We start from the raw sequence: 14,598 nt of genomic DNA, 5'->3' as shown, positions 1-14,598 counted from the left end.
ATTATCTTTCTATGTTATTTAGGAGTTTTCCCATTAAACCATGTATTTTTTTTATATAATTCTAGTAGTAAAGTTTAATAAGATTAAATGTGTATATTACTAATAACTTATAGAAATTTTAATTGTGGAATTAATCTAAACAATTAGAGCAAGTATGGACTTAAGCCTCAAAGGGTTAATATAAGCCAAGGTAGACACCGGCTATTTAAACCCGTGGGCTTCTCCTGCTCAATATCCTCTGATGAAGTGAGCACTAGACTCACGAAACGCGTAAGGACTCTATCACTTTCTGGCACCCATCGCAAAGAAGACCGGGCTTCACTTGGAACGCAGGGAGATCGGTGACACGCACGCGGCTATCAACAGGTCCATTCATCTGCCGGCAGACCGATAAGATCAAGCTGCTAACGCCGTACTTTCCAGTTTAGCACCAGAAACTCTTTGCAATACTGTGAGTGCATATTCCTCATTTTTTATTCTCACTAAGCACCTTGGATTTCAATTCACTTTCCGCAAGAAAGAAAGAACTCCTCTACTAAACTACAGACCATTAACTATGATCTGTTAGTTATTATACTAAGTTATATACCAGGTACATTATTATTAATATTAAATATACTGCAGAACCTGCTAATATATATCATTTTGTACAATATCAATTCAGCTTATCCAGCTCAATAATCCCAGTTTGACTATAACTGGAAATAGCTGCAATAGCTCACATATCACAGACTGTTGTGAACTTCCATTTGAAAGATACTACTGTATCTATATAGAGACATTTTATATCACTAAGTTATATATGTTTTTATACTTTATTTAGTAATTACATTATGTTTTTTTAACATGAAGGTATACATCTGCATAGATTAATATTGTTCATAACCTGTTTTTACAAGCTATACATTGTCTGTTTAGCACTGCATAATACTCCTTCAATTTAAAGGTATACCACTCCTGAAAATGAATTGGATTTTATCTGATACTGCTTTACTCCAAGCAGTGACATCCGGGCTGCAGTGGTTATACATTTCAGTATCTGCAATAAACAGGCTGGCATAGACAGCGAACCAGTATGTGTAATGACTTACTGTTTCTGGAGGAAGTCTACCTAGTGTTTCAATTAACGCTTTGTACATCTCCTCAGGCGTTCCTTCGAAGAACTTCCCACACCCTGCGACAAACAGAGTGTCACCTGCGGACACACAGACAGATCAACCTTACATCATTGGAAATACCAAAAAAATAAAAATAAAATAAAAATTTATATATATATATATATATATATATATATATATATATATATATATACACACACACACACACACACACACACACACACACTTCCTCTGCTACGCTAAAACAAACTGAAATTAAGCCACTTTTTCCTTTTAATAAAACTATGAATAGCATATTTTTTTGGACCCGATCCCTCTATGTCCCAGATATGAATGGAACTGTGGACTGTGAACTGTGAACCTATGATCAAACTACTAAATGGTCAAGGAGTACAGGAAACTCACAAAACTAAGGTGATTTTTTTTCTCTCTCTCACTGGAAAATAGTAAACGTCCTGTTTTTCCAAATATCTAACTGTAAGGGATTAAACATATTGATGGGTAGCAAAATGTACCTCTATGACAGTGATGGCTAACCTTGACAAATTGTTTCTAGACTACATTTCCCATGATGCTCGGCTAGCTTTTAGACTCTAAAACCTGGCTGAGCATTATGGGAAATGTAGTCCAGAAGCAATTTATGGTGTCAAGGTTAGCCATCACTGCTCTATGAGATAAGACAGACAGCGACCCTTACATTTCCCATAGTCCTATGCTGTTTAAGTCTTACCTGTGAATACGGCAGGCTGCTCTGTGCTGCCTGGCTTTGTCACAAAGTAGCAGATATGTCCGGAGGTGTGACACGGCGTAGAGAGGCATTTTATGTGCAAAGATCCAACCTATAAAAATACATCAAAAGAAACACTTAAAGTTTGTGTAAGCAGGCTCCTCTTAAAGAGACTCTCCTAGCACAGTAATCGTTACAGCTTGCTGTAGAGTGTTATTCCATTTAAGCATTTCTCAAATGTTTTGAAAAATATATATATATGTTAACTGGTATCTAAAGCCAAGTCCCCTGCGTTTGGCATCACCAAATTGACAGAAACTCAAAGGAAAACTGGGTTCGTTCAGCACTATCAAGAATCATAGAAACATAGAATGTGACAGCAGATAAGAACCATTCGGCCCATCTAGTCTGCCCAACCCATCTAGTCTGCTCAATCAGAAGAAATTCAGCTGTGTCGGTATAATGCTGTTTATTGCACACTAATATTGTGAATGAATTAAGAGAAAAAGGAAAAAAACAAAACTTCATTATCTGGGGTTTGAAAATCCTCTGTTTTGTGTGAAATCCACATAGGACAAAAACAGTAAAGGCCTGAGCTCATATCACTAAAATTGTGGTGATAGTAGTGTTTGTAATGTCCCTTTAACAGTTAGGTATTTGAAATTATGCGAATTAGAAACCAAAGTTAAAAAGGGATGTATATTAGGATGGAAGACAAATTCCAACACCCACTCAGGTTATGCACCAAAAGTTAATACAATTTCAACAGAGAGCACGCAGACACATATTACCGCTTGGCAAATTTGTAAAGAGACACAAGTTGTGTGCAGGCAAACACCTACCAAAACGGCATAGCATTCTGTTGACATTCACACATGGTTCCAAGAAGGTATTCTAGCACAAAGTTCTAAAAGTGAAGTTATCAGCATCGACACTTCATTAGTTTCCATAGTGACTCCTTCACTTTTAGGTCACTTGGTCCCATAACTCTGTCTCATAACTACTTTAATAAAAACTCAACTCCCATCCCTTATGTACCTTCCATATCTAACAACTCTATCTGTGCCAGTACTGCTGTAGAGTAGTGAAGAGTAACAAGGACTTGCTATACCAACTACCCTTCCATAGACATTTTCTCTTCCATGTTTAGTAAACAATATCGCAAGCCATAAATTAAAGAAAGTTATTTTCTAGAAAAGCTCTTAATTTCGTTGTTTTTTTTCTTATCTTCCCTCATTCCAAGATAAATTTGGATGTGCCCTAAACATAAATGCATTTACCTTAATTGTACTTAGATGAGAAATCTTCTGGTTTAATGCCCCGATGCGACTGTCACCTCCATATACTTTTAACCCAGAAACCATCTTCACAAGTTTCTCATTTCCACCAGCATGATCCCTGGGAACAATCCAAGCATGTTTAATCAGAAGAGACAAAAAAATGAAAAAGGGTGACCAAAAGACCAAAGACCTTCCCACCACCACTTACGCCATCATATCTAGCCAAGAATTCTCTCTGGTCATGGCTAGGAGCGAATATAGCATGTGGTCTACATACAGATATCCTTACTCTTTGCTCACCGTGAAACAACACCCCTTCTTTCTTCTCCGCAACAGAACCAATACACTTTTTTCTGTGCATAATGCTACTTCAACACAACCTGACAAGTTTACAGTGCACCCATCAGACTTTTCATATGCATCGCATCTCACCAATCTAAATTTTTACATTTTGTGATGCAACTACTTACCACCATTATACACGTTATTGATCATATATTACTCCAAAACATCTAGAATATAACCACCTGGATAACCAGAGTTGTAGAACGGGTTGTTAAAATCCATTATAATAATGACCTACCAGTTTGTGCCAGACATTAGTCTGCTTGCTTAGGTAATCGTGAGAAAAAAAATCCTTTCCACCACTAACACCCAACCCAAACCTGACAAAACCTGAACCTCTGTCATTTCAAACAAAAGAGTGAGTCATTTAATCATACAGTAAAACAACTAATTATAGAGAATTTCTTGCTTCTTATGCTCAACAGTTAGACAAAAAAAAAAAAAAAAAAAAAAAATTCAAAAAAAAATTCTATTCTTCGAGAAACATATTAGTGGTATGTCCACATACACATTGACAGTAGACAGATAGGGACTGACCAGTGGTGGTGAGTAGTAAGAACAGTCGTCAGCTTAACGCCATGTTTTTTAACTGCTTCAACCACCTAAGGAAAATAAAAGATAAAGTTAGTACAGAAAACAAAACATTAAATTAATATAGCCATGGATTAGCTAGGCATGTGCATGGGAAAACTTTTCGGTTCGGTATTCCGAAATTCGGCACCTCGGAACTTCTCTTGCAGCTGCTTGGTAGATAGCTCCCTGATACAATGTAATGACAGGATGTAATGACAGGAATGAATAAGTAGATAACGCCCTAATTCCCACGATATTAGGGAGCTATCTACTAAAAAGCTGAAAGACCTAAATTGGTCTTTCAGCCAAATTTACTAATACTAAGTAAAGATGACTTAGTATTAGTAAATTATGCTCCTACTTGCTATACCGTGAGTAGGGGCACCTCTAGTAAACAGTGAGCAGCCAGTGGCTGCTCACTGTTAATTTTTTCTTAAAAAAGGGTCCCCCCTCCTGAGCCCCCACCCGTGACGGGCGAGTGGGGGCTTTTAAACTAAAGGGGGGGCCTATTGCCCACCCCAGCCCCCACCCCTGAGCGGCTGGTGGGGGCCCTATATTAGAAGAAGGGGGGGAGGTATAGCGAGTAGGGGCATAATTTACTAATACTAAGTAATATTTACTTAGTATTAGTAAATTTGGCTGAAAGACCAATTTAGGTCTTTCAGCTTTTTAGTAGATAGCTCCCTAATATCGTGGGAATTAGGGCGTTATCTACTTATTCATTCCTGTCATTACATTGACTGGCTAAGTAACTTACATTTTATATGAATGTGTGTTACTTGATTGTTGTAAGTGTTGCAAATGCTTACAGCTGAATCCTGGCTATGTTTGTATACAATGTAACATTCTTCATCTTCTTTCACTGGGTAAGTATATTAGTACTTAGGCAATACTGTGCTTCGGAACTTCGGTAATTTCGGAACCTCGGCAATTCGGACATTCGGAAGTACCCGAATTCATATTCCTAAATGAATTGCACATGTCTAGTAATCACTGCTGGATCATCTATAGCTACACCAATGTTAGCTGTGCTCTAACCCAACAGCTATGGTTTTACCTTCTGTGGCTGCACAGGGTCCACAATAGCAGCCTCCTTGGACTCCTCATCAATGAGGAGGTACATGTAATTGTCCGATAGTGCTGGAAGAAGTTCAATCTTCATGTTTGACTGGGAAAATACTTTGGGTTTTCTCAACTCAAACTCTGTTTGGTTCCGCACCTTCGGCCCAGAAAACGAGCAGCCTAAACATTCAAACATATATAAAAAAAAACAAAAACACCATTTAATGCAAGTCCGGAACTGGATTGATGGCTCACACAGTCCTTACTAGTTTCAAAATGCCAATTAAAACATCCTTATTTCTGAACATGTATTGCAATTACCTCCCAATGTAAGCCTACAGACCACCCTATACATTAGTACTCTAAACAGAATCATCCATGTTTTCTTGTTCCTCATGCACTACTGCAGGGTTGACCAATCAGGCTGACTTACGAAGCCAGGAGTTTCAGCTGAAAAACAGTTCACAAACATCTAGTAGCAGATTTAGAATCATTGCAGAAGTTTTACCCTATTTCTTCCATAGGAAATTTGATCTCTTTAAACATGTCCTTGCATGAAGTTGGCCAGTGGAATCCGCATTGAGTGAAACTACTAAAGAGGAAGCGGCTTCTTTCCAGAATTAGTTTCACTATAGTACCTGTGACTATACACTGATCAGCCACAACATTAAAACCCCAGACAGGTGAAGTGAATAACATTGATTATGTGATTACAAGGGCACCGGTCATGGGGTGGGATATATTAGGCAGCAAGTGAACAGTCAGTTCTCGAATTTCACGTGTTGGAAGCAGGAAAACTGGGCAAGTGAAAAGATCTGAATGACTGACAAAGGCCAAATAGTGATGGCTAGACAACTGGGTCAGAGCATCTCCAAAATGGCAAGTCTTGTGGGGTGTTCCCAGTAAGCAGTGGTTAGTACGTACCAAAAGTGGTGCAAGGAAGGACAAAAAGTGAACCGGTATCAGGGACATGGGCGCCCCAAAGCTCATTGATGCACGTGGGAAGGGGAGGCTATTCCATCTGGTCTGATTGTTGCAGACCATGTACATCCCTTCATTACAATGGTGTTCCCTGATGACAGTGGCCTCTTTCAGCAAGATTATGCTCCCTGCCACACTGCAAAAATTGTTCAGGAATGGTTTGAGGAACAAGAGTTCAAAGTGTTGCCTTGGCCTTCATATTCCCCAGATCTCAATCTGATTGCACATCTGTGGAATGTGCTGGAACAACAAATCTGATCCATGTAGGTGCCACTACTCAACCAGCAGGACCCAAGGAATATGCTGCTAATGTCTTGGTTCCAGATACCGCAGGACAAATTCAGTGGTCTTGTGTCATAAGAGCGCTTTCGGCAGCACAAGGGGGACCTACATGATATCAAGCAGTTGGCAGGTGGTTTAAAGTCATGGCTGATCAGCAACAAGAGAAATCAACACTTTTATAAAATACCTTTATCACACTTTTTCAGCTGTCAGACAGCCGGGGGATTTCCTGCTTTGAACTATACCACAAAGCAGCAGTGAGGGGCTGCACCGATTTTGGAGCTTGCCATTTGTACACCGTGCACTGAGCAGTAATGTGCATGTGGAATTTGTCCTCAATGAATATAATGTCCAGTTTAGCCAGAAATATCCAACAAAAAGGGTATAATTTTTACAGTAACTGCATAAAGTTATACAGCCAACGCAAGGCAGTTTGATTTTTTGCTCCACAATTAGAAATTTGCCCCAGAATTGCTATTCATACACAACCATACAAAAAAATACATTATTGGCAAAAAATCCAGTATTTTTATGACTATTATCCTTCTAGACTCCCGAGTGTCTTGCATTTGTAAATGAGATTATACATTTCAGAAAGTGTATTTTAAAATGCAGAAATTGATGGAATAAAAACAAATTAGACACTTTAGAATTACATAAGAACTCAAGTACAGTAGTATTCATTTTATAAATATATTAAATCATATATAAGCTATGCAAAATATTTCCCCTTTCTCCTCTGTTTATCAGAACAAAATTTTAATAAAAAGTCTACGAATGTCTGAAAGTTCAAAATTTATGAAAGTTAGTGTAAAATGTTGTAAATAAAAATGATAAAGAATTTGACGTATTGAACGAGACAGAATTTTGTATGGCAAACCGTGATATCTGACATATGGAAAATAACATGTACCATATGTACAATCCTAAAAACACCAAGTAGAAACAGTATAACATTACCTAGTGTAGATTGCTTGGCGAAGTCCTGGAGTTCAAGTTAAAATGCAACTGAAAATAGAAGATCAACAGATCTATTGCTCCAGACGCACAAACAAACACATTGAGTTTAAAAAACACAGCTGACTTCTAACAGACGCTCATCTAGAATGTCAGCAGTTTTTTCCCCTCTTCATTCTGACTCAGCGGGTTTAAAACTTTTTCACTGTCATTCTATGTCTACAGCCAATCCTTAGAGCTTTTCGCTGTGCCTCAGCTGTGAGGATTGCTACCGAGAGACAAATAGGGAGGTGTGTCCCTTTTAGAGCCAGCTACTATCAGAGGGAATGCAGGGTGAAAGAACATTCTGTAAATCAACTACTAATCGGGACACAGCTGAAATGTAAACAAACAAAAAAAAAAAAAAATCAAAAAACACACATCATAGTGTAGTATGTAGCATGGAAAGAATAGGAATGCCACCGCGTGTGAAATTGCACTCACAGAATAGACCGTAACATCAGACAACAATTCCTTCGGTTGTACTCCGTTGAAAAACATTTTTTTATTTTTTATTAAAACAATGAAGAAAAAACACATAATAAAATATCGGTCCAACGGGTTCACCCCTTAGTGTGGCTTCCTTATGGACCATAAATGAAGAAGTAGTAGAAGAAGAAATGTTTGTGTATTTTGTTACTTTTTTTTTTACATTTCAGCTGTATCCACAAAGTAGTTTTATATTGTGTGTCATCAGGGAGGTCTCCTGGGGAAGCTACTACAGAATGGATACATTACTAATTAAGTATCATTTGTGTGGTGGTGGTGGTATATATATTTGTAAAAGAGCACTCTAAATTAAAACAAACTAACAGGGTTATTTACTCAAGTACAAATTCAGAGTGGATTTCAAATTTAAAGGACCACTATAGGCACCCAGACTACTTCAGCTGAATGAAGTGGTCTGGGTGCCAGGCCCCTCTAATTTTAAACCTGTAGCTGTAAACATAGTTTCAGAGTACCTGCTATGTTTCAGTGAGGATTAATCCAGCCTCTAGTGGCTGTCTCACTGACAGTAAACAGTGTTTACTGCAAAATGCCTGCAGGGACTGATTACACTCACCAGAACAGCTGCATTAAGCTGTAGTTGTTCTGCTGACCATAATGTCCCTTAAAATAAAATAAATTAGGTCCAGGCCCTCAGGTTTGCTGCAGAAAGGCAGGTTTATTGGAACAAAAAGTGCAAAGTTTTGGCCTACACAGAGGCCTTTATTAAACCATAGTGTCCCTTTAACCTTTTTATGGTACACCTATTAAAGGGACACTAATGTTAGAAATAAAAACAAATAGAATTTAAGAGTTATTTTCATTTTTAATGTTAGAGCATTATGGTCAATTTTTGTGCCGGAACAATTCTATGGCAATCCCAGCCTTGATGATTTCTGTCAAATCAGATGCTTTTAATCGAGAAGCATGGGGGGGGGGGGGGGGGGGGGTGATGGCGGGGGAGGGGTTATGGTTCATGCGCAGCAATCAAGTGTTAATCCAATGCTACTTTATGAAAAGAATTAGCGGAGTTCCGAGTCACTTGCTGTGCGTGATTCACATGTGGTTCACAGATAGGAAGTGTGTACCGTCTTCTATGGTAACCAGGATTTGTTGATTGAGTCTGACTGAAAGGGATAGTGTAGTGCCAGGAATACAAAGCTGTATTCCTGGCACTACTGATCCCTCTGCACCCCCCTCCCTCGCGCCTCCCCCTCCTCGGTAAATAAAGGGTTAAAAACCCTTTAAATTACTTACCTTATCACAGCGCCGATGTCCCTCGGCACTGCGTCGAAGCTCCGTACCCTCTCTTCTGTCACGCGACAAGCACGAGCATTAGACCTCCCCATAGGAAAGCACTGAATCAATGCTTTACTATGGTGGAAAATATGATGCAGGAGGTCCTCATGCAGAGCGTGAGGACGTCCAGTGTCAGATAACGGACCAAAAGCCTGTTACGATTCTGGAAGCGCCCCCAAATCACTGATGGCAGACTTAGTGCTGCAATGTAAACATTGCAGTTCTCTGGGGCACAGCACCAAGACCTCTTCAACAGGCTGAAGTGGTCTGGTTGCCTACAGTGTCCCTTGAAGGTACAGGACCAATTTTTCATGAGATTTGCGTATAGCACAATCATGTATTTCTGACCCTACGGTGATAAAACCACCATCTAGCACCCCCCCCCCTTGTGCCTCCCTAAATATAGTCAAACATAGCATGTATACAAGTCTGCAGCTGCTGCCTCTGATCTGTCTACTTGACTGACAACGTTGGAAGCAGAGCCAGCACAAGCCAAACACAGCCCTGGCCAATCAGCATCTCCCCAGAGATGCATTGAATCAATGCATCTCTATGAGGAAAGTTCAGTGTCTCCATGCAGAGGGAGGATACAGTGAATGACAGCATGTCCTCATGCAGAGCGCAAGGACGTCCAGCGTCAGTTAGGGGACCAAAAGTCGCCTAGCCACCAGGAAGTGCCTCTATACATTAATTGCAGAGAAATATGTTAACATAAATTACCGGTATCACACAAAAAAAAAAAAAATGTAAAACAGAGTCACGCAGGAGCAACAGTACAAAGAAATTATTGGACATAGGCATTGCATGTTAGCGATCAGATCACTTCCTGGATTACTGTAATTTTTTTTACAGTATGAATACATACTCTGTATTTTTATAACTTTAGAAAATGCTATTTCACATCTGATAAATACAGAATCTGCAAGTTCTTTTATGCAGTAAAACAACTAAGCAACTGCTGGGAAGATCCAATCCTCACACAGGGCGTTTTCCACAGTGATAATACAGCCAGCTCCAAGTTACTCATTAATGTCCAAGAACTAGATACAGCTAAGAAATCAATATGTTTCAATGACAGCTGCAATCGACATATTTTGCAGGCTTTATGTACATGACGAGCGACCGATATGACCGCTATAAACTAACATACTGCGCGGGATAGCCGCAATTAAATACCAGTCAAAAAAAAAAAAAACAACTACAAAATAAAACATTAAAGGGTGACTCCGACCCTTTTTTTGTGTGATCGAATATTTGCTAGGTCCACCCTCTTAAAATCCACTGGGGGAAGAAAAAAAAAAAAAAAAGGTATAAAATAAAGTTTTAAATCAAGCACTCGGAGACGATCCTGGCGCTCAGTACGTGCCTGTGACACGTGAGGTACAATCAAAGGTTTCTCATACAGAAGGCTTTGATTAGGACATTTAACCGGCTCAAGGCGCATGCGTGCAATCTGAGCCTGCGAAGGGAGGGAAAGAAGGAGTAGGGAGGGAGACAAAAATAAGTGGATGGGATAGGGAGGGGAGACAAGCTCTGCCCGCTAGGGAGAAGCAATGGAGGTCTGTCTCCAATGTGCAGGGCACACTGATAATAGCCATAGAATATGCACAACATTGACTTTAGGTCATATGTCTAAGTCACCTGTGCTGAAGATGTAACCAGCCCCCGGCACACAAGTGTAAATATCTCTTGTTATCAAAAGCAGAAGTGGTCATGGTGGTTGGAGTAAACCTTTAAAATGCAGCTGACATGGTATACATTAATGTACATAATGTAAAGGCATCGGATCTATACATTGTGCAAATGTATTAAATAGAAATAACGTCAAATTAACAATAGGTCCCTCTGCAATCAGTTAATCAATTATTCAACACAGGGTTGGCATAGACCTGTATACACACAACTCCTGGTATCCTAATAACATAAAAAATAATAATAATAATAATAATAATAAAAAATTATATATATATATCCCTTCATATTTTTCCCTCTGAGATCAATGTAACATACTCAAAAAAACAAAAAACAAACCTTAAATAAATAAGTGAAAACCAGCAAACCGAAAAAACAAAAACATTGCACTCTAGCGCCTAATTCTGTCAACCCCTTTATTGGTGCTGTGACATTAAGGTCTCTTAAATTATGAATTCAAAAAACAAAACATAAAAAACTTTCACTTTTTTTAATTCAGGCAACAAGATATGTAAGAAAGCTGTATAAACTACTCTGTACGGTCTCAGACAAATGATCTTTATCCAGTCAGTAGTCTTTCCTTAAAATATTGAATGCAAGGTCTTTTGATAAAAATCATGCATATGTTTCTTTTCAAGAGCTATAGGAGTAATAGGCAACCTTAAACACACCAGATGTTGTGGATTAGATGTCCCATAATGCTGGCAAATCATTAGAGGAGATCGAGTCCACAACTATTGGACTTCTGAAGGTTGCCTACCTCCGATCAATCGTTACCCTTTAAATTAACTAAATGTGAATTTGCTTTACGTGGGATATAAAAGAAAAAAAGTTGGGGAACGTAAAAAAAATAAAATAATTATGGGTTAATAATAATAATCCAAAGTTATTGAGCAATGATCAGCATATCTCATTTTTTAATCATGTCTTTTATGACTAGGAGAGCCGGTCTTTTTTGGTCTAAGTGAACATATATTATCAATGTTGTTTAAACAGGTTTCCAAAATATGACCTGGTGCACACAACCTTGCTGCAATGTAAAAATGATTGCCACATTTTTTGGGGGGGGGGGGGGGGGGGAATTTTACTTGATTATACCGATGGGTATTAAATGAAAAGTGCTGACCTGCACTCTACAAGTTGCAGGAGGTAGCTCCATCACTTAATCAAAGCAGTGGTACATGGGACCCCTCTTGGAAAATTCAATGTGTGTCCCCAAGCACACTGTGACAGCTCCATATTCCAGGGCGTCACTTTTCATGCTTTGTCCAACAGTGAACACGTGAATTGTGTCCATAAATAAAGCATGCTAGATTTGCTTAATAATCCTTACTGTGACACTGTTACCTGATATTTTCCAGCATGCTGGAGCGGTCACTGCACAATACAATGCAGCATGCTGGAGCGGTCACTGCACAATACAATGCAGCATGCTGGAGCTGTCACTGCACAATACAATGCAGCATGCTGGAGCTGTCACTGCACAATACAATGCAGCATGCTGGAGCTGTCACTGCACAATACAATGCAGCATGCTGGAGCTGTCACTGCACAATACAATGCAGCATGCTGGAGCTGTCACTGCACAATACAATGCAGCATGCTGGAGCTGTCACTGCACAATACAATTCAGCATGCTGGAGCTGTCACTGCACAATACAATGCAGCATGCTGGAGCTGTCACTGCACAATACAATGCAGCATGCTGGAGCTGTCACTGCACAATACAATGCAGCATGCTGGAGCTGTCACTGCACAATACAATGCAGCATGCTGGAGCTGTCACTGCACAATACAATGCAGCATGCTGGAGCTGTCACTGCACAATACAATGCAGCACGCTGGAGCTGTCACTGCACAATACAATGCAGCATGCTGGAGCTGTCACTGCACAATACAATGCAGCACGCTGGAGCTGTCACTGCACAATACAATGCAGCACGCTGGAGCTGTCACTGCACAATACAATGCAGCACGCTGGAGCTGTCACTGCACAATACAATGCAGCACGCTGGAGCTGTCACTGCACAATACAATGCAGCACGCTGGAGCTGTCACTGCACAATACAATGCAGCACGCTGGAGCTGTCACTGCACAATACAATGCAGCACGCTGGAGCTGTCACTGCACAATACAATGCAGCACGCTGGAGCTGTCACTGCACAATACAATGCAGCACGCTGGAGCTGTCACTGCACAATACAATGCAGCACGCTGGAGCTGTCACTGCACAATACAATGCAGCATGCTGGAGCTGTCACTGCACAATACAATGCAGCATGCTGGAGCTGTCACTGCACAATACAATGCAGCATGCTGGAGCTGTCACTGCACAATACAATGCAGCATGCTGGAGCTGTCACTGCACAATACAATGCAGCATGCTGGAGCTGTCACTGCACAATACAGCATGCTGGAGCTGTCACTGCACAATACAGCATGCTGGAGCTGTCACTGCACAATACAGCATGCTGGAGCTGTCACTGCACAATACAATGCAGCATGCTGGAGCTGTCACTGCACAATACAATGCAGCATGCTGGAGCTGTCACTGCACAATACAATGCAGCATGCTGGAGCTGTCACTGCACAATACAATGCAGCATGCTGGAGCTGACACTGCACAATACAGCATGCTGGAGCTGTCACTGCACAATACAGCATGCTGGAGCTGTCACTGCACAATACAATGCAGCATGCTGGAGCTGTCACTGCACAATACAATGCAGCATGCTGGAGCTGTCACTGCACAATACAATGCAGCATGCTGGAGCTGTCACTGCACAATACAATGCAGCATGCTGGAGTTGTCACTGCACAATACAATGCAGCATGCTGGAGCTGACACTGCACAATACAGCATGCTGGAGCTGTCACTGCACAATACAGCATGCTGGAGCTGTCACTGCACAATACAGCATGCTGGAGCTGTCACTGCACAATACAATGCAGCATGCTGGAGCTGTCACTGCACAATACAATGCAGCATGCTGGAGCTGTCACTGCACAATACAGCTTGCTGGAGCTGTCACTGCACAATACAGCATGCTGGAGCTGTCACTGCACAATACAGCATGCTGGAGCTGTCACTGCACAATACAGCATGCTGGAGCTGTCACTGCACAATACAGCATGCTGGAGCTGTCACTGCACAATACAGCATGCTGGAGCTGTCACTGCACAATACAGCATGCTGGAGCTGTCACTGCACAATACAATGCAGCATGCTGGAGCTGTCACTGCACAATACAATGCAGCATGCTGGAGCTGTCACTGCACAATACAATGCAGCATGCTGTTTATGGTTTGTTTTTATTATTTATTTTTTTATTGCACATGATATATAATTTGGCAACCATGGTGGGAATAGGACAGCCTGCATGGGGTTTAACCCTTTCCAGCACAGCCCCATGCTCCTTGCTGGCCATGTGGGAGAGTTTACATTTAATAAAAGGCTTGCAGTGAGGGACATAATCTGTGCTTTATGCAGCCACATACCCAGTCTGTAGCCAGCTCCCAGGAAGGACAGTGCGAACCAAAACCTCCTCCTGCACACAAACTGCATCATCCTAAGGGGGCAGGATCCCAAACTACACAACAGGAACTTCTCTCAGTGCAGGGGTGGGTCCAGCACCCACAAACACAGCGTGCCTGCTTTAACCTGCGGAAGGCAGCCAATCAGCATGGAGAGCCAAGGGCCTGCCAACCACAGCCAAACGCCACGGATGCCAACCAATGCGACGCGCAGGAGGGATC

General features: G+C 40.9%; 1 protein-coding gene across 4 annotated transcripts in view; it reads right to left on the bottom strand.

Annotated features, from left to right (window-relative positions):
- The window catches only part of HAGH (hydroxyacylglutathione hydrolase), a 34,841-nt gene extending 20,309 nt beyond the window's left edge, over positions 1–14,532 (bottom strand). The window contains exons 1-6 of one of the 4 annotated variants that reach the window (XM_063428949.1): positions 14,341–14,532; positions 5,101–5,285; positions 4,008–4,072; positions 3,126–3,243; positions 1,849–1,957; positions 1,092–1,195 (exon numbers count right to left, since the gene is read on the bottom strand). In XM_063428949.1, coding sequence (XP_063285019.1) covers positions 1,092–1,195; positions 1,849–1,957; positions 3,126–3,243; positions 4,008–4,072; positions 5,101–5,285; positions 14,341–14,410 — 651 coding nt within the window. In that variant the 5' untranslated portion in view covers positions 14,411–14,532. Of the gene's footprint in view, positions 1–1,091; positions 1,196–1,848; positions 1,958–3,125; positions 3,244–4,007; positions 4,073–5,100; positions 5,286–5,538; positions 5,581–7,328; positions 7,487–14,340 lie in introns of those variants that run through there. The other 3 variants (XM_063428950.1, XM_063428951.1, XM_063428952.1) reach the window with 3 other exon arrangements.
- Positions 14,533–14,598: the final 66 nt, after the last annotated feature.

The sequence above is a fragment of the Pelobates fuscus genome, chromosome 8 (genome assembly GCF_036172605.1).
Source record: "Pelobates fuscus isolate aPelFus1 chromosome 8, aPelFus1.pri, whole genome shotgun sequence".
Taxonomy (NCBI): domain Eukaryota; kingdom Metazoa; phylum Chordata; class Amphibia; order Anura; family Pelobatidae; genus Pelobates; species Pelobates fuscus.
Note: the sequence above shows the minus strand (reverse complement) of the source record. Positions and strands in the feature narration are given on the sequence as shown.